General features: G+C 45.9%; 1 protein-coding gene across 2 annotated transcripts; it reads left to right on the top strand.

Annotated features, from left to right (window-relative positions):
* Positions 1-20: 20 nt before the first annotated feature.
* On the top strand, positions 21-23,202 carry LOC310685925 (lithostathine-1-alpha-like). Of its 2 annotated transcripts, XM_083459045.1 has the most exons (10): positions 47-144; positions 1,069-1,140; positions 3,396-3,485; positions 4,710-4,829; positions 6,131-6,229; positions 9,198-9,284; positions 15,742-15,893; positions 17,500-17,615; positions 22,687-22,830; positions 22,923-23,056. In XM_083459045.1, the coding sequence occupies exons 2-9, from the start codon at positions 1,128-1,130 to the stop codon at positions 22,802-22,804; spliced, it is 795 nt and encodes a 264-aa protein (XP_083315171.1). In that variant the 5' UTR covers positions 47-144; positions 1,069-1,127; the 3' UTR covers positions 22,805-22,830; positions 22,923-23,056. The 2 variants fall into 2 exon arrangements, with proteins under 2 accessions (XP_083315170.1, XP_083315171.1); XM_083459044.1 differs by lacking the exon at positions 22,687-22,830 and having other exon boundaries at positions 21-144; positions 22,923-23,202.
* Positions 23,203-23,832: the final 630 nt, after the last annotated feature.

Here is a 23,832-nt window from a genome sequence, read left to right on the forward strand (position 1 = left end):
TTCCAGTCCCTGATTGGCCAAGTGCTCTGCCAGTTCAACAATGGAGCCATTCCGCTTGGCCCCTCATGCACCCTTGGAAAAGAGGAAGAAAGACTAAGCGGGTGTGCATCAGGGAAGTGAAGAGGTGCCCCAGGAGACAGCCAGGTGAGTGAGCAACACCTGGTGGAAAGAGGAAAGAGAGCTAGGATTGAGATATGCTTAGATAAGATCTGGGACACCGATTTTTTAAGAACTGACACCCATGTTAAGTTTTATGGTAACATCTTTGTGCTGCATCTTTGAATGAAGAATTCTATTGATTTGCCTTCATTAAATTTCCCTAAACGATTCTTAATGCAACCAGGCATTAGATTATATTGTATTTTGTACCTTCTTCTTTGTACTTCTTCATCGTCTACATCAGGGTCTCCCAAACTTGGGCCTCCAGCTGTTGTTAGACTACAACTCCCATCACCCCTAGCTAGCAGGACCAGTGGTCAGGGGTCATCTCAGAGTGCTGCCCACTGTCCAGCTCTCCTTTATCTTATTTTATTACGAGTTTGCTCATTTCCTCCTCCTTCCCATCTTCGCTCCATTCTTGAGGATTCAGTTGAATGCAGCCCATAGAATTGAAGGAGGAGGATCCTGAAAGTTCTTTAGGCCAACTCCCTAGCTAATTTACAGCAGTTAAAAGATTGCAAGGCGCAGGTTTTCCCTTCAAATATATCTTTCAGACTCTACCAGCTGCTTGAAGTATGCACAAAGGGGAAGGGAGACATAATAGCACATCTTGGAGGCTGCATTTTAAATTGCATTTTAACCTGTATTTTAAATTGGTCCCCCCCCCATTATGTTTTTACTGTAATTTTATTGTAATTTTATTGTTGTTAGCTGCCCTGAGCCCGGCTCTGGCTGGGGAGGGCGGGGCATAAATAATAATAATAATAATAATTATTATTATTATTATTATTATTATTAATGCCAACTTCGCGACATATGGAGAACTCATGTGACCGGTTTTCAAATGCTGCATTTGTCCTAAGATATTCTTTCTCCACTCCATGCCCTGCCCACATTATGTGATTGTAGGGAAAGAATAGAGAACAACAATCCACACTCAGAGACAGCAATCAAAATGACAACCTAAAATGGCAAAGGCGGGTAAGTTGTTTCTGCTCTTTTCCCTCTTCCTTCTCACAGGCATGAGGGCCATTTTGTCTCTGGCTGCAGGTCCTTCCTGAGGTGGTGGTGGTGGCTCCCTTCTGCCCCATTGCCTCTCAAGGGAGGAATGTGATAGTAGAATGCTAAGCTGGAGCTTCTCTGCTCCCATTTGGGCCCCAAGGGAGCTGATTCTTTAAGGCCAATTCTTCCCCACCAACACCGGGCTGCCTTCAAGCAGCCCCATTTACCTGCCTCCCTTCCTGTTACTCTTGCTAGAAAAATGCAACCTGTGCCATTAATAAAGATAGTGCAACTCGTTCAGCACGTTGGCGACAAATATTCACACAGTTGTTCAAAAATAATTTCACACTCATTTTTTCGTTTTTTTCTTGTTTTTAAAAATAAGTCCAAGGAGATTCAAGAAAAGGGTAAGTTCAACGTTGTTCCCGGAATCTGTGAGGTGCTGATGAAGCAGCATATGGAGTAATAAAGATGACAGGGTGTGTCAGCGTTCTATCCCCATTCCGCCCTAGCAGTCCATGCAGTTGAGGGGCTGCTGTTTTGCCCCCGGTGGGGCCGATTTGTTAGGGTTGGCGGATAGCACACTTCCTGAGCACAGTTTTCTAGGCTTCTTCAGTTGCCTCATGCCATTGATGCGTCTGTTGTTGTTGTTGTTGTTGAGTCGTTTAGTCGTGTCCGACTCTTTGTGACCCCCTGGACCAGAGCATTCCAGGCCTCCTGTCTTCCACTGCCTCCCGCAGTTTGGTCAAACTCATGCTGGTAGCTTCAAGAACACTGTCCCACCATCTCGTCCTCTGTCATTCCCTTCTCCTTGTGCCCTCCATCTTTCCTAACATCAGGGTCTTTTCCAGGGAGTCTTCTCTTCTCATGAGGTGGCCAAAGTACTAGAGCCTCAGCTTCATGATCTATCCTTCCAGTGAGCACACAGGGCTGATTTCCTTCAGAATGGATAGGTTTGATCTTCTTGCAGTCCATGGGACTCTCAAGAGTCTCCTCCAGCACCATAATTCAAAAGCATCAATTCTTCGGCGATCAGCCTTCTTGATGGTCCAGCTCTCACTTCCATACATCACTACTGGGAAAACCATAGCTTTAACTATATGGACCTTTGCTGGCAAGGTGATGTCTCTGCTTTTTAAGATGCTGTCTAGGTTTGTCATTGCTTTTCTCCCAAGAAGCAGGCGTCTTTTAATTTTGTGACTGCTGTCACCATCTGCATTGATCATGAAGCCCAAGAAAGTAAAATCTCTCAATGCCTCCATTTCTTCCCCTTCTATTTGACAGGAGGTGATGGGCCCAGTGGCCATGATCTTAGTTTTTTTGATGTTGAGCTTCAGGCCATATTGATGCGTCTACTAGTGCTAAATATGTTTGAAGAGACAATTTCTTGGCTTAAGCATACAAGACTGAATAGCTGAGTCAAGAATTTGTAAGAACCTAGTAAAATCTGATATTGCAAGTTCACTTTATTTTAGGTAGTTTGTAAGTTTTCGTGGCACTTTGTAAGCAATTGTCTCTTTCTCACATATTTGATAAATGGTGTAAAATTATTTTTGAACAACTGTGTGAATATTTGTTGCCAACGTGCTGTACAAGTTGCACTCCCTTCCTGTTGCAGCCAGTCCACTGGAGTCCCAGTGTCGCCCTGGTAGAACTCCCCAGGGAGGGGGACTGTCATGGACTGACTGGATGCAGAGGGGTGGCGGAAGGTACCAACTAATGAACTGCCAAGGGAACAAGACTCAGAGCCAGGGGGTTGGTGGTGGGATGACGATGAGCGGTCAGAGGGAGAAGAGTAAGCAGACAGGGAGAAGGAGGTCTTGAAAGCTGAAGAGGCAACAAGGTTTAGTGAGCAAGAAGAGGCTGTGGCAGAGAGCAGTCCAGAATCAGGGGCAGAATCAGAGGCAACTGGAGGTGGCCTGGGGAAACCCTATGGTGCTGAAGGTAGTGGGGAAGGGGAAGGGGGGCTGGAGAGGATCAGGCAGTGGTAACCCTGCTCTTCCTGGGCAGCAGTGAGCAGCATGTTCCTCAGGGGCCCAGGTCTGCCACCATTTTCAGGTGTTCATAGGCTGCCACCTGAGCCGATGTCCTCCTCAGGGCCAATGAGCAGGCTGACCCTGGTTTAAAGGGTATTTTGTTATCTATGTAACTTTCATGGTATTGTTTAGGTATTGCTGGTTGCGGCTCCATATTGATAAGCATGTATGCATTAAGCTTCCATTGCTCTTTTTCAGATAAAAAGGGGAAAGGGAAAAAGAACCTCCCACAACGTAAAAAGCCCGAAACTGCTGCCAAGAAAGCACCAGAACAACCAGCAGCCAAGGGTCTGTATGCTCCAAAGCACATAGAAGGAAATTCCAGTGGGGGCACCATAAGAAAAACAATTGTGGGGTAGGGAGGCATAGATGGGAGAAAGTGTATTTCTAAGCAGGTGTGTCCCACATGTTACAATCTCCGAAAGGGAAGCCATGGTATGTTTCCTGCTAAAACTGCCATCCTATATTATCCCCCCGCCAAAAAAATATATATGATATATTGTTTAAGAGAGAGAGGAAGAAAATTGACGAAATTCATATTACAGTATGGGAATATGAGGTAGGGTATCTACACAATCATTTCTTTGACATTTAACATTTTTCATAAAATCATAGAGTTGGAAGGAACCCCAAGGGTCATCTAGTCCAGCCCCCTGCAATGCTGGAATCTCAGCTAAAGCATCCATGAGAGATGGCCATTGAGCTTCTGCTTAAAAAGCTGCCTGTGCCTCCAGCTTGTTGTAATCATTAACAGGAAGAAGAGGAATGAGGTTCACTGCCTTGAGGTCCTTGGAAAAAGGTCACACAGAATGACAGAGTCATAGAGTCGGAAGGGACCCAAAGGATCTTCTACTCCAACCCCCACCCCACCGCTGCCACTCTGCAATGCAGGAGTTTGCAGGTGGCCCGCATAGGAATCAAACCCACAATAGTGTGTGTGTGTGCATGCGCATAATGGATTTGGCGCTGTAGGTCACAGACTTCATTCACCTCCTTTCCGCCTGGTCCTTCCTCCCAGGACTTCAAGGCAATGTGCACAACTCTTCCTTTTCCTTTCTCACCATAGCAACACTGTGAGGAAGGTTTGTCAGAGATGATGATAACTGTGGGAGCGTTGCTTTTGCTAAGAGGAGGCAGGTATCGAGACTCCAAGTAAGTGCATGTTGTGCAGTGCAAAGGATTTGGTGCAGGCTTCCTGGCCTGCTGTGAAGTTGCCTGCAACTGAGGACTGTGATCCAGCTTAGCTATTGGGCGCCTAGTCAGCTCTCCAAAGAGAAAGCCGTTGAGAGCCCAGGTGTCCCCCTAAACTAGTGGTGCAGAACCTCTGGCCTGCGGGCCAATCCTGGCCCACCAAGGAGTCCACTTTTGCTGAAGATGGCTTCCCCCCCAAAGCCACATCCACTTGTCATCACTATGATGGGCAGGGTGTGGAGTTCTGTTTTGCACTGACTGTGCCCATCGCTTCCCTGCGGGGTGGTAAAAGTGAGGTTTTCTGTCCTCTTGTCCTCTAAGGTAAGACCGGCGATCTTTGGAAACGGGGAGTAACGTGGGCCAACTCCCCTGTGGGTAAAGCTGCCGCCGCATGCGCTGCCACCATCCTCTTGCTCGGAACAGTTGCATTGGTCACAATATGTAAGTTTAACTCTTCTAGCAAATGACCCCCCCCCCCCCAATTGCCTTGGCTGGTTTAACTTCAGTGTAAAGAACCCTTGAAAAAAAGAGAGAGAAAAGAATGGCAACTAGAAGAAGCCCCTTTTCTTCCCTTTGATGTCAGTGAAAGAGATGAGAGTCCAATTTTACACACACACACACAGAGAGAGAGAGAGAGAGAGAGAGAGAGAGAGAGAGAGAGAGAGAGATTTCAATGGCATTGCAGTGTTGCCTTTGAACAGCTCAGAGACTTTTAGTGACTAACTAGGCCAGGGGTAGGCAAGGTTTACCTTGCCTGGGCCGGTTTACTCCAGTGGAGATCTCTCTGTGGGCCCACAATTTGGGCGTCTGCGCAGATGCAATTTCTGGCATCTGCACAGACGCGATTTCCGACATCTGCACAGACAAGATTTGTGCCACTGCGGAAGCGAGTCCCTGCACCGCACTGCACCGGTTTAGAGTAGTGTGCAGTTGGAGGTGGCTCGTGGGTCGGTTAAATGACCTCCATGGGCCTCTTGTGGCCCATGGGCCATAGGTTGCGAACCCCAGAACTAGGCAGGTGTCATGTTGCAATCAGCAGTGATACCACCTGTCCCTAGAAAAATGGCATTGCCCGTGTTTTAGACAAAAGAGTCCCCTGTCCTGTTCGGACTTCAAACGGGACATGTTTTTCCCCATATTTGAGCTCAGCCAACCCCAAATGGTGGTTGCATTGCTGTTGGTGTGACTGACAAGGAACCTGGCCCTGCGTGAACAGCAACAGGCAGAAGGGAGAAGGAGCAACCTCTCCTTTACCCCCTCCAGTGTTGTGGTGTAGTGGTTAAGAGCGGTAGAATAGTAATCTGGTGAACCGGGTTCGCGTCTCCGCTCCTCCACATGCAGCTGCTGGGTGACCTTGGGACAGTCACACTTCTCTGAAGTCTCTCAGCCCCACTCACCTCACAGAGTGTTTGTTGTGGGGGAGGAAGGGAAAGGAGAATGTTAGCCGCTTTGAGGCTCCTTAGGGTAGTGATAAAGCGGGATATCAAATCCAAACTCTTCTTCTTCTTCCTCCTTCCCTCTGGCTGGCGCACCTCCTCAGCCACTGCCCATCGGTCTAGCATGATGCAATTCCACCACAACTTGGCCCCCTTTGCTGCCCCAACCTGACCTCTCCTCCTCCTTCCACCTGCTCCTCATGCAACCCCCTTCAGGTATACTTACACAGGGTAGAGCCACACTTCCAGCTGGCATAAAACTAGTGTGTTGGTATGCCCACTCTTTCATTCCTCCTTTCTTTTTAGATGTTCTCAATTATAAAAAGCATGCGCAAGTGTTAGCAGCACGGCAGAAGGTTCGGGATTTTGCTAATACCTACTACCCAAAGTGGAACAGTCTGAATGGTAAGCAATGTGTTTTGGTCAGAGTTTTCAGAAAGCTTCTTTCTCTGCAAGTGTCTCCCCAACACTGCTTAGGGTCGTTTCCCCCCAGTATTTTTCCATTTCTGAAAATGTTTATACACCACCGTGTCATAAAAATATAGCACAGTGGTTTACAGCAATAAAAGCCTATTCCAATTGCTCAGCGGGAAGAAAAGCTGCCGGGGAAAGGAGTGGATTGCCAGTGAAATGTGATGGTGTTAAAGATGGGTTTTTTTTTAAAAAAAGTTCTGAGGCTGGATGCGTCCCTCGCAGAAACCCGAAAGAAAGGGTTGGAGGCTCCAAGTGAAAAGATATAACTTTACTGAATAAAGGAGTCCATCGGGTCAGCCTCCTAAAAATTCTGAGGGAGGCTGAAATGATCTTCACAAGCATCTACTCCTACACACTTCTAACCTAGACACGTGATTACAAATAACCAACCAATTAATTATATCAGACTTCCCATAGCAATTGCAACCCGCAGTTGTCATTCTAAACCAATCAGACATCCTTAGGCTCTTCTGATCAGCAGTGGTGGCGCTTCATGCTCTGGCACCGGGGGGCAGACAGCAGGCGGGGGCAGGGCTGGCACGCTTCCTGGGGACGTAGCGCGACCCGCGGAAGCATAGTGTGCATCCTGGGGGTCAACATGGCATGAATCTTGAGCAGGGGTCAGCAAACCTTTTCAGCAGGGGGCCTGTCCACTGTCCCTCAGACCTTGTGGGGGGCTGGACTATATTTTGAAAAAAATAATGAATTCCTATGCCCCACAAACAACCCAGAGATGCATTTTAAATAAAAGCACACATTCTGCTCATGTAAAAACACACTGATTCCCGGACGGTCCACGGGTCAGATTTAGAAGGCAATTGGGCCGGATCCGGCCCCCGGGCCTTAGTTTGCCTACCCATGCTCTTGAGCATTGGGGTAGCCACGCCTCGGCTTTCCCCTTGTGCTCTATAATCTTATCCTGCTGCTTCTCTGCCTCAAGCTGACAGGAGTGCAGACTGTGACCTGTTAGCTAACAGCGCTGGTCTGGAAGTGAATCCCAGGCATATCTTAGGCTGGAAATGGCTTTTGTCACAAAGCCTGTAATGGACTGACTCAACATTAAAAAAACAAAATCTCTCTCTCTCTATATATATATATAGTGTGCCATATTAATTCCCTACAGTTCCTGAGAGTGATGCTATATTGTGAGCATTGTGAGCATTGTGTGAAAGTAAGCAGGCATCTAGACTGGTGCTAATGATTCCCACAACCAAATAACCCTGACCAAGTAAAAGGCTCATCAGAGGCTACTTTGCTCTGGGTCCATCTAAGCTGCACCTGGCCGTGTTCACCATACCTGCGCCTCCCCTGGGCTTTGCATGCTTCTTCTGACATGCACACATGGGCATTTGGCCCTTAAATTCTCAAAATAGGAGATGGCCAAGGCTGGGTTGAAAACTGTGCCAGGGGCCCCGTCAAAGTAGTACCCCTTCAACTTAGGCTGGTGAGGAGCACAAGGTCATATCCACACCAAGAGTGGTTTAGTCTTGCTGGCCACATGACCTGGAAAGCTGTCTGTGGACAAATGCTGGTTCCCTTGGCCTGAAAAGCAAGATGAGCGCCGCAACCCCACAGTCACCTTTGACTGGTCTTAACTGTCCAGGGAGCTTTACCTTTACCTTTACCCTTACATACATTTAAAGCTCGTTCAGCACACATTTAAAGTGCTTGACTTCCCCCAAAGAAACATGGAAACCATTGCAAGCACTTAAAGAAGAAGGCGCAATGCTCTGGCAGGGTGCAAGAGCTCTCCCACCTCTTTCCCAAAACATGAGCAGCTTTTGCCCAGCTTTGGTAAGGAGGTGGGTGAGCTCTCGCACCCTGTCAGAGCATCGCATCTTCTTCCCCAGGCATGCACCTCCAGATGGTGGAGACTGTTACGGAAAAGCAGCAATGCGGGAGCGAGCTGCAGGTGGCTGGAAAGCAAAACAGGATGTTGATGTTTGGGACTGTACCATGGGAACAAAGGGGCAGTCTATTCACTGTGCTGAGCACCGGATGTTAGCTCAGAGTGTCATCTGACCTGTACTGGAAGTACAGGGGTGGAGTTTTTTTCTCTACTGTTGGAGTCTGATGAGTGCAGACGCGTTTCTCTGTACTGCTGCAAGGACAGAAATAAAGACATGTAAATACATTTCTGTCTGTCTCTTTCCCCTCCCTGGGGGAGGCAGGGAGGAGGGGAGAGTGGTGTGTTCTTCTCACGCTTGAGGAGGATCGCCGATAGTGACCTAGCCTGTATCCTGCCGGGAGACGCAGACGGGGAGGTCAACAAGGATCTCAAGCCGAGTGCCTGGAGAGTGGCCAGTTTCCTCTGATAAGGCTTGAAGAATCCAACAGAGACGTCAGGTGCCGTCCTGGCGTCCGGACATCTTCACTTGGTTGCAAATGGTGTAAAATGCACCCAGCGCCTTGCTGATTTCTAACGCTGCTCTGCCTTCACACTTGGAGGCAGCAATGATTCTGAATCTCAGTTGCTGGAAGCCACAGGAGGGGGTGGTTCTCTTCTGCTCGGATCCTGCTTGCAATTTCCCACTGTTGGCCACTGTGAGAAGAGGATGCTGGACTAGGTGGGCAGAAGCTTCCCAGACTTTGGGAAGGAGGCACAAGGCCCGTGTCCTGATTTTTCTCAGCATATGCAAATGTGCCCATGGGCCTAATAATAATAATAGTAATAATAATAATAAATTTTATTTATACCCCGCCCTCCCCAGCCAAGACCGGGCTCAGGGCGGCTAACACCAGGTATAAAAACAATTGATTGAAATACAACTTAAAAAACAAGATTAAAATGCAGCATTAAGCCTGATGCTCCCCTGCATGGCAGAATGTAGGGAGATGATTTGAAATAGATATAGATTGTGATTTAAGATCTTGACCTGGATTCTTGTAAACCTTTTAGATTATGGGAAATTTGCCATGGTTGTGAACTTATCGGACTACTTTGTCAATCTGACTATGCTAAACGAAGAACTGCAAGCTGAAATTGGTAAGTAATGCTGAGACCATCGTGCTGAAGAACCAGAGTGGAAAAGAAGTCCCCCCTTAGGCTGCACCTTCTCCTGAAGGTCACTTTTCTACATGGCTCGCGAATGTATGGGGGTGGGCTGCTTGGGGTAGGCCCAGCACAGCTGGTAAAAGGCACTTCTCGCTATGGAGGCTGTTCCTCTAGTGACAAAGCTCAATCCAGGAGCACCTCTAGTTGCATACCTGCTCCTTTAGAAGGGTTGCAACTCCACCCAGAACAGGCAGTTGTACCAATTTCGTGGCCAAGTGAACTACTCCCACACAGTGCTGTTGTATTCCCAGGATTCATGCTTGGCTTATTTCCTCTCATCCGTCTCATCTCTGTGTCCAGGCACCAGTCAAAGGCCTGTGTAGCTTCTGCTGATTCACATGTTATTGAGAAACAGAATGTAGCACCCTGCTTGTGGTTAACGCTTAGCTGGAATGAAATATTCAACGCAGCAATAGAGAATTTAAAATAATTATTTATTTGTCAGACAAATAAATGAGAGGCACAGTGGTATATGGTTACCAAGCTCTGGCCTGGCCTCCTGCCATTATGGCCAGCACTTATATTCCCTTAATCCAGCCCCCTTTGCTCCTCCTTGGGCTGCCTCTGTCCAATCAGCCTGGTTGGATTTCCTATTGGCTGATTGCTATAACCAATCACAAAAAGATACACCCATATCCTTCTGTCCTTATAAGGAACACAAACAGCTATATATTGTTACATCTATAAATGACAAATAAGTAGTAATATATCTTACATGTGTCTCAACAAGGAATCTTAATTACCAGCTCACCTCTTGCCCTCCCTGCCCTATTGCCTTCTAAAACAAATGGTTAATCTTAAATTTTTATCTTAAACATATGTCAAGGATCTTGAGTTTCACATCAACATTGAAAGATATCCTTCATTTGAAGGTTTCTAAACAAATGTCTGGCAGCTAATATATCAGGACAGCATTTGATGGCGTCTTCTTGTCTGGCAAGAGGCTGGACTGGTGGCTGACTTAATTTCAAGATAAATACAACTCTTCTAGCATTTGTTAAATCCTTTGCATAATTACATTTAAGCCAACATATTTAATACACAACACAGATAGCCTCTTAAAAGGAATAAGGCCTTTTTAAAGTAGAGAGAGAAAGAAAGAAAAGGACTCAGTTTAAAACAGTTTCAAAAGAAGGCTCTTCAGTTCACATCCCCCCCCTTCAGCAAGCTGCTTTTCCCATTATCTGTTTAAGGAAGAAACAGCTTTAAAAAGACTTCCCAGCTAGATGCTTTAAAAAGACTTCCCAGCTAGATGTTTTTTCTCCCATTTACCTCTGGCCTTAGAAAATACAGCTCAAGGTTTTAAGAGAGGCCCATGGTATCATTTTACTATTTGCCCATTCCTAATTATATTTATCTCTGCCTTTGTTATCTTCTGTAACATGTAGGGTCAATGTCCTGCTTTTAGTCTGTAATTTCAGCTTTTATGACTTTGAGAATTGTTTTCTGCTATCAATCAAAAAGGGGGCCCCTTGTCTTAGGAGAATGGCCAAGGTTTTCTCTGCCTGGCATTGAAACATTTGAAAATCTTTTAGGCTCTCTCTAATATACAAGTCCTGATCAAACATTAATAAAATGCAGGCTTATGCCTGATGCCTCAAGAGTGGAGTGTCATCAGTGTTCTGGTGGCACCTTTCCCCCCAAAACTCCAAATGGCCACTCCCAGCAGCTTCATATAAACATTGAATAATATTGGGGTTAAAACAGTGCCCTGTGGCACTCCATAGTGTAACCACCTGTCTCTTGAGGTCCAAGTGGACTCGGTGGCATGGAGTGCCTTCTGTCATATAATAATAATAATAATAATTTATTATTTATACCCTGCCCATCTGGCTGAGTTTCCCCAGCCACTCTGGGCGGCTCCCAATCAGTGTTAAAAACAGTACAGTGTTACATATTAAAAACTTCCCTGAACAGGGCTGCCTTAAGATGTCTTCTGAATGTCAGGTAATTATTTATCTCTTTGACATCTGATGGGAGGGCGTTCCACAGGGCGGGCGCCACTACCGAGAAGGCCCTCTGTCTGGTTCCCTGTAGCCTCACTTCTCGCAGTGAGGGAACCACCAGAAGGCCCTCGGAGCTGGATCTCAGTGTCCAGGCAGAACGATGGGGGTGGAGACGCTCCTTCAGGTATACTGGACCGAGGCCATTTAGGGCTTTAAAGGTCAGTACCAACACTTTGAATCGTGCTCGGAAACGTACTGGGAGCCAATGCAGATCTCTCAGAACCGGTGTTATGTGGTCCCGGCGGCCACTCCCAGTCACCAGTCTAGCTGCCGCATTCTGGATTAATTGCAGTTTCCAGGTCACCTTCAAAGGTAGCCCCACGTAGAGCGCATTGCAGTAGTCCAAGCGTGAGATAACTAGAGCATGCACCACTCTGGCGAGACAGTTCACGGGCAGGTAGGGTCTTAGCCTGCGTACCAGGTGGAGCTGGTAGACAGCTGCCCTGGACACAGAGTTAACCTGCGCCTCCATGGACTGCTGTGAGTCCAAAATGACTCCCAGGCTGCGCACCTGGTCCTTCAGGGGTACCATTACCCCATTCAGCTTCGGCTGGTGGCCCAGCTGCATCCCTATCTGGACAGGGATAGCCTGACTTCTGCATTCTAAGCCCTGGTAGCCCCTAGGTTGGAATACTGCAATGTGTTATACTTGGGACTGCCTCCGAAGACTGTTTGGAAACTTCAGCTGGTACAAAATGCAATGGCCAGATTGTTCACCAGAACAAGACAGTTTGAGCATATAACACCAATCCTGGCACAACTGCATTGGCTGCTGAGTAGTTTCCGGGTCCAATTCAAAGTGTTGGTGTTGAACTATAAAGCCTTGCATGGCTCAGGACTTCAATAGGATTGCCTCTCCCCATGCAAACTGACCCGGACCCTGAGCTTGTCTTCTGAGGCCCTTCTCTATGTCCCCCCATCCCAGAGGTGTGCGAAGGGTGACAAGATGAAAACATGTCTTTTCTGTGGTGGCTCCCCAGAATGGCTCACCTGGTGTTATCATTACATGTCTTTAGGCGCCAGGCAAAAACATTCCTCTTTGCCCAGGCCTATGGCTGTTAAATAATCTGTGGCTCGTGAAAGTGTGGGTTAGAGGACTGTTGTTATTATGATTGTTTTATTATTAGGCTTTATTATTATAGCCAGTGTGGTGTAGTGGTTAAGAGCGATAGACTCGTAATCTGGTGAACCGGGTTCGCGTCTCCGCTCCTCTACATGCAGCTGCTGGGTGACCTTGGGCCAGTCACACTTCTTTGAAGTCTCTCAGCCCCACTCACCTCACAGAGTGTTTGTTGTGGGGGAGGAAGGGAAAGGAGAATGTTAGCCGCTTTGAGACTCCTTCGGTTAGTGATAAAGCGGGATATCAAATCCAAACTCTTCTTCTCTTCTTCTTCTAGACTGTCTCTCAATATGCTTTAAATTATGTTTTTATTACTGTTGTTCTGTAATGTGTTTTTAATGTTGTACACTGCCCTGGGATCTTTTGATAATGGGTGGTATATAAATTGAATAAATAATATAAATAAATAAAAAATAACCACCACGAGGGCAAAAAAGCACTTGATCAATGCTACTCTCTGGACCACTGCAGCACAGTGCGCCCCCCATTCCCATTCCATGGAGCTGGCCCAGAAGGATCCCATGGGCAGTAGTATCAAAAGCCACAGAAAGATCAAGAAGCGGGAACTAGGTTGTGCTCCCTTTGTCCTGTTCTCTTGCAGAGGTCATCCCTCAATGTAATCAAGGGTAACTCTGTCCCATGACCAGGCCTGAATCCAGATTCGAATGGATCTAAATCTGTGTCATCCAAGAATCCCTGTAGCTGCCTACTTTTTCCGTCACCTCCCCCATCCCCAGAAGGTATTTGTGATGGGTCAGAATAGATTTAAGTCTAAGGCAGGGTTTCCCAAACTTGGGTCTCCAGCTGTTTTGGGACTACAACTCCCACCATCCCTGACCACTGGTCCTGCTAGCTAGAGATGATGGGAGCTGTAGTCCAAAAACAGCTGGAGACCCGAGTGTGGTAAACCCTGGTCTAAGGGGTCCGTGACTAGTTTCTTTAGGAGTAGTCACACCACCACTTCTTTCAAGGCAGCATAAAAAAATTCCTTCCAGTAGCACCAGTAGACCAACTAAGTTAGTTCTTGGTATGAGCTTTCGTGTGCATGCACACTTCTTCAGATACACTGTGTATCTGAAGAAGAAGATACTCAGTGTATCTGAAGAAGTGTGCATGCACACGAAAGCTCATACCAAGAACTAACTTAGTTGGTCTTTAAGGTGCTACTGGAAGGAATTTTTTTATTTTGACTATGGCAGACCAACACGGCTACCTATCTGTTTCAAGGCAGCAGCGACCATCCCCTCATGTAATGAAGCACTAACCACTTTCTGTTAGATATAATAAGCAAGGAGGGACAGAAGTTGAGGCAAGTGGCCAGGCATATAGTCACTAGCACATGGGTAAGCAAACTAAGGCTCAGGGGCCGGATCCGGCCCAATCGCCTTCTAAATCTGGCCCACAGATGGTCTGGGAATCAGCGTGTTTTTTCATGAGTAGAATGTGTGCTTTTATTTAAAATGCACCTCTGGGTTATTTGTGGGGCATAGGAATTCTTTCTTTCTTTTCCCCTTCAAAATATAGTCCGGCCCCCCACAAGGTTTGAGGGACAGTGGACTGGCCCCCTGCTGAAAAAGTTTGCTGACCCCTGCACTAGAGAAAATGCAGTGCAAGCTGCCCAATGATCCTTCCTTGCAGCTTGCACTGCCCCATTGTTGGCATCGTTATGTCCTCCAAGCAGTGTTTGGATGACTTCAGTGCAAGTCTAAACGGTCCTAAACGGCCTCGGTCCTGTATACCTGAAGGAGTGTCTCCACCCCCATTGTTCTGCCCGGACACTGAGGTCCAGCACCGAGGGCCTTCTGGCAGTTCCCTCACTGTGAAAAGTGAAGCTACAGGAAACTAGGCAGAGAGTCTTCTCAGCAGTGGCGCCCACACTGTGGAACGCCCTCCCATCAGTTGTTAAGGAGATGAGTAATTACAGTGGTACCTCGGGTTACAGATGCTTCAGGTTAAGAACAGTTTCAGGTTACAGACTCCACTAACCCAGAAATAGTACTTCGGGTTAAGAACTTTGCTTCAGGATGAGAACAGAAATTGCGTGGTGGTGACACGGCGGCAGCGGGAGGCCCCATTAGCTAAAGTGGTGCTTCAGGTTAAGAACAGTTTCAGGTTAAGAAAGGACCTCCGGAACGAATTAAGTTCTTAACCCAAGGTACTACTGTATATAACATTTAGGAAACATCTGAAGGCACCCCGGTATAGGGAAGCTTTTAAGGTTTAATGTTTTACTATGTTTTTATATATGCTGGAAGCCGCCCAGAGTGGCTGGGGCAACCCAGCCAAATGAGTGGGGTACAAATGAAGAAGAAGAAGAAGAAGAAGAAGAAGAAGAAGAAGAAGAAGAAGAAGAAGAAGAAGAAGTAGTCTTGAGCCACCTGTGCTCTAGTCTACATCTGGCTCACTTCATAGCACAAAGCTCACCAGAATACCAAGGAACCACCAAGGAACCAGTCAGCTCCACAACACTGGAGAGGCGGCTTGGGTGTCATAATGGCAGCTGCCCAGTTCACCATGCCATTCCATAGTGAAACCAGGGCCACATTCTCGAGGTAGGGATGCCTCTGAGGCCCGGTTGCTAAGAATCACAACTGAGGAGAGTCCTGTTGTGCTTAGATCCTGCACGTGGGCTTCCCATGGAGGTATCTGGTTGGCTGCTGTGAAAGCGGGTTGCTGGACTAAAAAAGGTCAAGGACCCCTGACAGTTAAGTCCAGTCGTGAACAACTCTGGGGTTGCAGCGCTCATCTCGCTTTACAGGCCGAGGGAGCTGGTGTTTGTCCGCAGACAGTTTTTCTGGGTCATGTGGCCAGCATGACTAAGCCGCTTCTGGTGAAACAAGAGCAGAGCACGGAAACGCTGTTTACCTTCCCGCCGGAGTGGTACCTATTTATCTACTTGCACTTTTTGGCATGCTTTCGAACTGCTAGGTTTGGCAGGAGCTGGGACCGAGTAATGGGAACTCACCCTGTTGTGGGGATTCGAACCGCCAACCTTCTAATTGGCAAGCCCAAGAGGCTCAGTGGTTTAGACCACAGTGCCTACATGGGTCCATTTTGACCTGATCCTGCAGAGCTCTTCTCATGTACTTACAACCTGCTACTTTAAATACATTATGAGAGATTGTAATGAAATAGATGCATGTAATTCATTTTGAGTTTGTAATTTATTAATTTTTAGAAGAAAAGCACCATAAAAATCTGCACAGACCTACTACACACTAAATCTCCTTCTGTTTTGTTCTTTTTCTGGCTTGGATCAAAGATGATATTCGGCAGAAACTTAATTCAGGATGGAGGGTCTTTAGATGGAACATCTACTTGTTTTCCAATGACAAACAATCATGGCCAGCTGCTGTGAATAAATGTGAGGAGGTTAATACCCAGCTGGTTTCCATTACAGCCCAGGAAGAACAGGTGAGCTGGACACATACAAATTAGGAATAATCTTGCACAGGCTAATGGTTTCATTTTTTATTTTACCTTTAAACCATTTCTATACTGCTTAATATATAGAAATATCTCTGAACAGGGCAGAGCAGATTAAAAACACAAATATTACAAAAGTATAAAATCAAACCATTGATCATACCACACTAATAAAAATATACTGATATCAGAACTGGAATTTTGCTAACCCTTTATCTACAGTGAACACCTCTTAGTCTAATGACTCTCTCAGGAGTAAACCCACCGTCCCTGGCTCTCACCCAGGACTCAAGCAAACTCACAGGTGACCCCAACATCTCTCCCAACAAAGAAGGTCCCCTGAGCCTGCTGGCCTCACCCTGGCCTCTTACTCTAGGGTTTATGGGCAGGAATCAAGGTCTGATGGAGCTGCCCACTACTGTACTGTGTCCCATTGATCAGCTGCACCATACATGTGAATTTTATTCCTTTTCGGTGCCTACAAAGGTCACCTGCAGCCAGGGATCCAAGACAATTTCAGTTCTCTCCACTTTTGGTGGTGCCTGTTTCACGCTCTAGGACTCACAAATGGATATGCAGATATGCAGAATGGCATATCTACAACCCATAAGAACATAAGAGGAGCCTGCTGGATCAGGCCAATGGCCCATCTAGTCCAGTATCCTGCTCTCATAGTGGCCAAAGAGATGCCTGTGGGAAACCCACAAGTGGGATCCAAGCACTAAAGCACTCTTCCCCTCCCACATTCTCCAGCAGCTGGCATTCAGAAGCATTGCTACCAATCCACGCAAAGTCTGACAACAAAACATTGCCCCACTTATTGATTGATGGGCTTGAGTAATTTAAACTATTATATAATTACCCAAATTATGTCCTCATTACATTATTCCACTCCATTTATTTCAGTCCAGATGAAATGTAATGCAATTGGGGGAAATGTAATCAAATATATTTTGTTTCCAGATTGAAATCAGCAGCAGCAGCAGCAGCAATGACCTATCATATTTGAATTGAATCACAGATATTTTTCAGATCTTTTACAGTCAAAACTCGGGTTGAATGTGCTTCAGGTTGAGCGCTTTCAGGTTGCGCTCCGCGGCAACTCGGAAGTAACGGAGCGTGTTACATCCGGGTTTCGTTGCTCGCGCATGCACAGATGCTCAAAATGATGTCACGCACATGCGCGGAAGCGGCAAAACGCGACCCGTGCAGTCGCGGCTTACATTCTATTCAGGATGCGAATGGGGCTCCAGAGCAGATCCCGTTCACATCCTGAGGTACCACTGTATAAGGTTTTTTGGTTACATTTTTGAGATTTTACATTCCTGAGAGTTATGCTTAATTTTTTTAATTTGTATGTTTTTATTGTTGTAAGCTGCTTTGAGACTTAGATGGTGAACAATGGATTTTTTTATTTTAGAAAATAACTACCTAATAAATTTCCAAGCTATACACGGGACGAATAAGTAAACAGTAGCAATTTCTGCCTCTGTTTCCAGCAGAATTCTCTAACATTCCTAAACATGACAATTTTGTTTATAGCCCTACATGCCCAGTAAAGACTTTGAGTCTGATTTGTTCTGTTCTGTTGAAGATCTATATAGATACAGAAGCTAGGAATAAGAAATACAATTTCTGGATTGGACTCAAGAAGAACCGAAAGAAACCTCTTGGTGTTGAATGGGTTAGTGGTGTGGATGCTAAAGTAACGTGAGTTTGTAAACAAAATTTCCTTATCTCCTGCACTCCATTCCTTTTCCTTTTTTCTTTTTTTTTTAACAAGAGCTCCTGGTATTCTATGAATCTAGAATCCAGCACTGGTTTTGTTTTTCACAAGATACAGGCTTCCATTGAGAGCCTACGTGGCGTAGTGGTTAAGAGTGGTAGTCTCGTAATCTGGTGAACCTGGTTCGCTTCCCCGCTCCTCCACCTGCAGCTGCTGGGTGACCTTGAGCCAGTCACATTTCTCTGAAGTCTCTCAGCCCTGATCACTTACCTCACAGAGTGTTTGCTGTGGGGGAGGAAGGGAAAGGAGAATGTTAGCCGCTTTGAGACTCCCTAGGGTAGTGATAAAGTGGGATATCAAATCCAAACTCTTCTTCTTCCATTGCAAACATTTTTAACTGTTCTGTCAATGAGGAGTGGGCTGGTAGTGTTCTTACTGCCCAGTCACATCAGAAACACTCCAAAAGGACACACACTAATACTTGGTATTTGGCAATGTTTGATCGGGGGCACAGACATTGTTAGACCTGGATACATGGGACCCAGAAGCTGAATTCTCAAGTCTCAGTGTCTCAAGTATCAATGAATCCCTGCAGGTCACTTTGAGAACACCATATGATCATAGAATCTTAGACTTGGAAGGATCCCTGAGGGTCATCTAGTCCAACCCCCTGCAATGCTGGAATCTCAGCTAAAGCATCCATGGCAGATGGCCACCCAACCTCTGCTTAGAAACCTCCAAGGAAGGAGAGTCCACCACCTCTTGAGTGAGGCCTTTCCACTGTCCAACAGCTCTTACTGTAAGAAAGTTCTTGTTGATGTTTAGTTGGAAACTCCTTTTTTCTGTGACTGCTCTTAAGCAGATGATAGCAGAGTAAACAAAGTCTCTCAATAGAAAAATAGAAACTTTGAAGGGGGGAAAATAGATTAAAAATGGAAAAGATTAAAAGGAACAGTCAAGGAAATGAGGAATGAAAGTAAACCAGAGATTATTGAAATGGAAAAGTGGAATAAGAAATGACATAGAGGATCTATGTTTTAGAGAACTGGGCCAAAACAAACAAGATGAATTTTAACAGGGAGAAATGTAAAGTATTGCACTTGGGCAAAAAAAATGAGAGGCACAAATACAAGATGGGGGACACCTGGCTTGAGAGCAGTACATGTGAAAAGGATCTAGGAGTCTTGGTTGACCACAAACTTGACATGAGCCAACAGTGTGACACAGCAGCTAAAAAAGCCAATGCAATTCTGGGCTGCATCAATAGGAGTATAGCATCTAGATCAAGGGAAGTAATAGTGCCACTGTATTCTGCTCTGGTCAGACCTCACCTGGAGTACTGTGTCCAGTTCTGGGCACCACAGTTCAAGAAGGACACTGACAAACTGGAACGTGTCCAGAGGAGGGCAACCAAAATGGTCAAAGGCCTGGAAACGATGCCTTATGAGGAACGGCTAAGGGAGCTGGGCATGTTTAGCCTGGAGAAGAGGAGGTTAAGGGGTGATATGATAGCCATGTTCAAATATATAAAAGGATGTCACATAGAGGAGGGAGAAAGGTTGTTTTCTGCTGCTCCAGAGAAGCGGACACGGAGCAATGGATCCAAACTACAAGAAAGAAGATTCCACCTAAACATTAGGAAGAACTTCCTGACAGTAAGAGCTGTTCGGCAGTGGAATTTGCTGCCAAGGAGTGTGGTGGAGTCTCCTTCTTTGGAGGTCTTTAAGCAGAGGCTTGACAACCATATGTCAGGAGTGCTCTGATGGTGTTTCCTGCTTGGCAGGGGGTTGGACTCGATGGCCCTTGTGGTCTCTTCCAACTCTATGATTCTATGATTCTATTCTATGATTCTATGATCTAGATGAAACTATGTCAAGACTAGAAGGAACATCTGATGAAATAGAAGAACCCACTATACAAATGTACGGAGAAATGAAGCAACTAAATGATAAAGCTGAGATTCTGAGAAACAAAAATGAAGTTATAAATGGAAAGTGACAATTAAATGCAGACCTTTCTATCTTCCCCGGGAATTTACAACAGTGGTGTTAACAGCGGTGTACATAGCACCAACTGCAAATGCATGAGTAGTATGCATGAAAACATCAATGCTAAATTGAGCAGATACCCAGAGGCTGTGCACATTATTGCGGGGGACTTCAATCACACAGATGCGAGGGCAGTACTCCCAAAATTCCATCAGCACATTGAGTGTGCAACAAGGGGAGAAAATACTCTTGACAAGGTGTATACGAACATTAGACGGGCATATGAGGTCAAGACCTTGGCACACCTTGGTGGTTCAGATCATGTGTCCCCGCTTCTGACACCAGTATAAAAACCCAGATACAAACGCGGCCAGGTACAAACGCGGATGGTTACGGTGTGGCTTGAGGGAGCCTCTCAGCAACTGCAGGACTGTTTCCAAATAGCATGTTTGGCTTCACTTCCTACATGAGGGCAAACTGGCAGCCTCTTTTTGTGTTTGTCTATTTAACTCACCAGGGCTCTTTTCAGGGGAACTTACAGGAAATCATTTCTGGCACCTCTCAGGTGGTTGCCATTGCCATTCTAAAAGAACCTGGTAAGAGCTCTAGTTAGGGTTTATATCACATATTTTCACAAGAACCTTTAAATCAAATACCTTGTTTCTTAAGCTGACTTCCCACCCTCACCACAACAGCATTTTTGTTCAGACCTTTTCTACTGCATTATAATTTCATCTATTGTGAAAAATTCTCTTTTACAACTTTTTGGTCATTTTTCTTCTGCTGCTTTTATCTTGAAACCTATCTGCAATTTGATTTGATTATAATATATATATTATAAGCTTCTGGTCTTTGGGGAATAGCCCATTTAAACATTTTCTTCATTTCATTAATATCATTTTCCAAAAATCTTTAGATTTTTTACATGTCCACCGCAAATGAAAGAAAGACTCATCTACCTGCTTAAATCTCCAGCATTTACTTGACACATTTTTATACATCTTGGCAAGTTTATTTAGCATTAAATGCCACCTGTACATGATTTTAAGATAGTTTTCTCTTAATGTATAACAAGCCGTAAATTCCATAACTTATCCCAAGTAGCCATATCAATATTATGACCTAGGTCTTTGGCCCATTGCGTCATTGTTGCCTTAACCAATTCATCTTTAGTGTCCCATTCTAATAATATTTTAGAATTACTTTCATTACTGTCAAGCAACCCCATTCAGTACCAGATCCTTGTTCCATAAAACACATCCTTCTTAAATAGTTCATTTACTTGATGATACTGAAACCAACCCCCTACCAGGTCTTTCTTTTCTTTTCTTTTCTTAAGCTTATAGCTGCTTTCAGCATAACAATATATCTTTGTAAGCCCCCCAACACAACTCTCTATGGGGGATAACCACAGTGGTGTTTTCCTTTCAAGTAGATAATTATACCTGGTCCATAATCCAAATAAATTCATCACAGAGTGATTTAAGAAGTCTTTATGCATAGTGGTATTTTTCTAGAAAAAGAGGTGCTGGAACTCACCCTGATCACCTCCCTTGTTCTCTTAGAATGGAAATGGCCCCCACCTAAGAGGTGCCGAAACTGAGTTTGGTTAAGTTCTGGCTCGGGGGGAAAAGCCGTTTACGGACCTTCACTTTTTCATATCACAGATATGCGCGGCAACCAGATCCTTCCAGATCCAACTATCTAGTGTGGGGGTTTTTAATACTATCCATTCCTTAATCCATGTCAAACATGCTGAGTTAGGGCTCTTCTAAGCAGTTGCTATTGTGGGGTGGGATTCCGTCACATATTGGCAAATTCAGGTTGTGTAATTAAAGACAGGAAGAACTATTGACCAGTCACAAATACCCCTTTTGAGGGAAGGGGCTGGAGAGGGTTGTGGTGGGACAGCTGCACACATTCTTGGGAGAACACAAATCATCTAGATCAGTGTTTCCCAACCTTTTTTGGGCAAAGGCACACTTGTTTCATGAAAAAAATCTCGAGGCACACCACCATTACAGCCCCGTGACGTCAGCGCGCAGCGTCACGCCGGGAGGGACGCACAAAAGTGTAAGTTTCAATTTTTCCCCCTCCCCCTTGCCTTCCTTCTGTGCCAACCGCCAAAAAGCCAAGAAAAAAGCCAAGACTTTAGGGCAGCAGGTCGACACGGAAGAAGCTCCTACCTAAGGACAGGTGCGACGGCCGTGTCCTCTTCTGCCACACTTGGCAGCCCTGCCTCACGGTCGTGACTCCCACCCTGATTTCTCCCCGCAGGTCGAGCGGCACAGGCAGCCCAATGTGTCCAGCCCAGACACAAGCCCCGCTTCCCCACTCTAGATCCTGAATGCGACCAAGTGCTCTGGACTCCCGAGCAGGGTGGGAAAGAGGACTCGCATCTGGTAGCCTCCGGGCTCCTCGCCTGCTCGAGGGATGGCATTGCAGGCAAGCTGCCGGCCGTCGCCATCGTCGCCCCCTCATGCGAGTGGACCTGCCCGGAGTGGTGGGCCGGGGGAGGCTCGCTCTCTGTGGGGATGTGGCCCGCATGCGCGGCCCCGCTTCCTCCTGCCCAGGGCTGAGCTCCTTACCCGCGATCTCGGTCTCGCGCACGCGGATCCCACTTATTCCGAAGCTCGCGCCACTAGCCGGGGCTCTCACACCGTGCCAGGGCGAGGCGGCGCGGCCCACTGACGTCATCGCGGCTCGCCGCCGCCCTTGACTTCCCTGTTCCCTCCCCTCCCTCGGGTCGCCGTGGTTACCGAGGACTGCAAGCTGCTCGGGCGAGCGTGGGGCATTAAGTGGGAGAAGGAAAATTAAAATTAAAACTCGCCTGAAGGCCGCCTCTCCGGATATGAAGCTATCTTTCGAATTTTTTAATTTTTCCCGCGGCACACCCGGCAACACCCGGAGCGGAACAGTGGTTGGGAAACACTGATCTAGATTATTATGTTTTCATATATGTTGGAAGCTGCTCAGAGTGGCTGGGGCAACCCAGTCAGATGGGTGGGGTACAAATATAAAAACAACAACAATAGAAATAGTAATTGTTGTTCCAATCTGGGTTCAGGCCTGGCAACAGGACTGAGTCAGCTGAGCAAGACAGGAGTGTGACCTTGTGGACAATGTATTACAGTGGTTCTGATCCTACTCTTGGGAATGATTTGAGAAAAGAAACCAACCTTTGAACAAACCATCACAAATATAAAAGAGGGTGTGTGTGTTTTTAACCTTTATATAATGCAGGAAGGTAGAAATGAAATAAGCATCCTTCCTGTACTAATTAGTGCTGCCTCTTCTTTTCAGATATTGGGATAGATCCGCTGGCCAGCCAGATGCCGAAACGGGTGAAGACTGTATTTTAGTTAGCAAGGTGTGTCCACTGCTAAGATGCTGGCATGACTATCCTTGCTTTTTGGAAACAAAATATGTTTGTAAGAAGTCACCCGATCCGAAGTTTATGGGTGCCATGCCTTAAGATGTAGGAATCAACCATCCCTACAGAAAAGCAGTCAGATAACACTGGATACAATAAAATGAAGAACAGTTCCATCTGTTGAAATAAATTGAAAATGTGCACCAACAAGTTATTTCCTGTATTTTGTACAGGGCATGAAACAATTACTGCAATATCACAGTATCACTGTGTATCTGAAGAAGTGTGCATGCACACGAAAGCTCATACCAAGAACTAACTTAGTTGGTCTTTAAGGTGCTACTGGAAGGAATTTTTTATTTTGCAATATCACAGGTTAACATCCCCCAGATTCAAGCAAAATAGTCTTTCTCTAACTTCCAATGGGTTCAAGGTAGGAAAATATTTTGCACAGGCTGGACCTACCAGGCTCATGAAAAATCTCTGTCATAAGAACATTAGAAGATTCCTGCAAGGCCAAACAATCTTGTCAAAAATTCAGTCTTCACTTGACTACATGGAATTGGCAGAAATGACTGGCAGAATCCGAGACCAGGGAGAAGAGTTGGTGAAAGAAGACTGGAAGAAATTTAAAGACTATTTACAGAAATATTGTAAAATTAATGAATGATAGAAGGATGTTGGATAGAAACTAAGGGGTTTCCAGCTGTAATGCTTGAGGAGATACGGGAAAAAAAGTTTATAAATGGGTAAAAGCTTAATGGTAAGGATTTGCTGAACTAACAAATTGAAGTGGAATACAAAGAAGGGAGGTATGAGGAGGTCTGGGGAAATAGGCGT

This window comes from Podarcis liolepis, assembly GCF_965112155.1.
Source record: "Podarcis liolepis genome assembly, chromosome: 9".
Lineage (NCBI taxonomy): Eukaryota > Metazoa > Chordata > Lepidosauria > Squamata > Lacertidae > Podarcis > Podarcis liolepis.

Coding starts and splice junctions, on each gene's coding strand:
- LOC310685925 (XM_083459044.1), top strand. Junction 15,894..17,499: donor TTACAGCCCAGGAAGAACAG/GTGAGCTGGACA, acceptor GTTCTGTTGAAG/ATCTATATAGATACAGAAGC. Junction 17,616..22,922: donor GGTGTGGATGCTAAAGTAAC/GTGAGTTTGTAA, acceptor TCTTCTTTTCAG/ATATTGGGATAGATCCGCTG.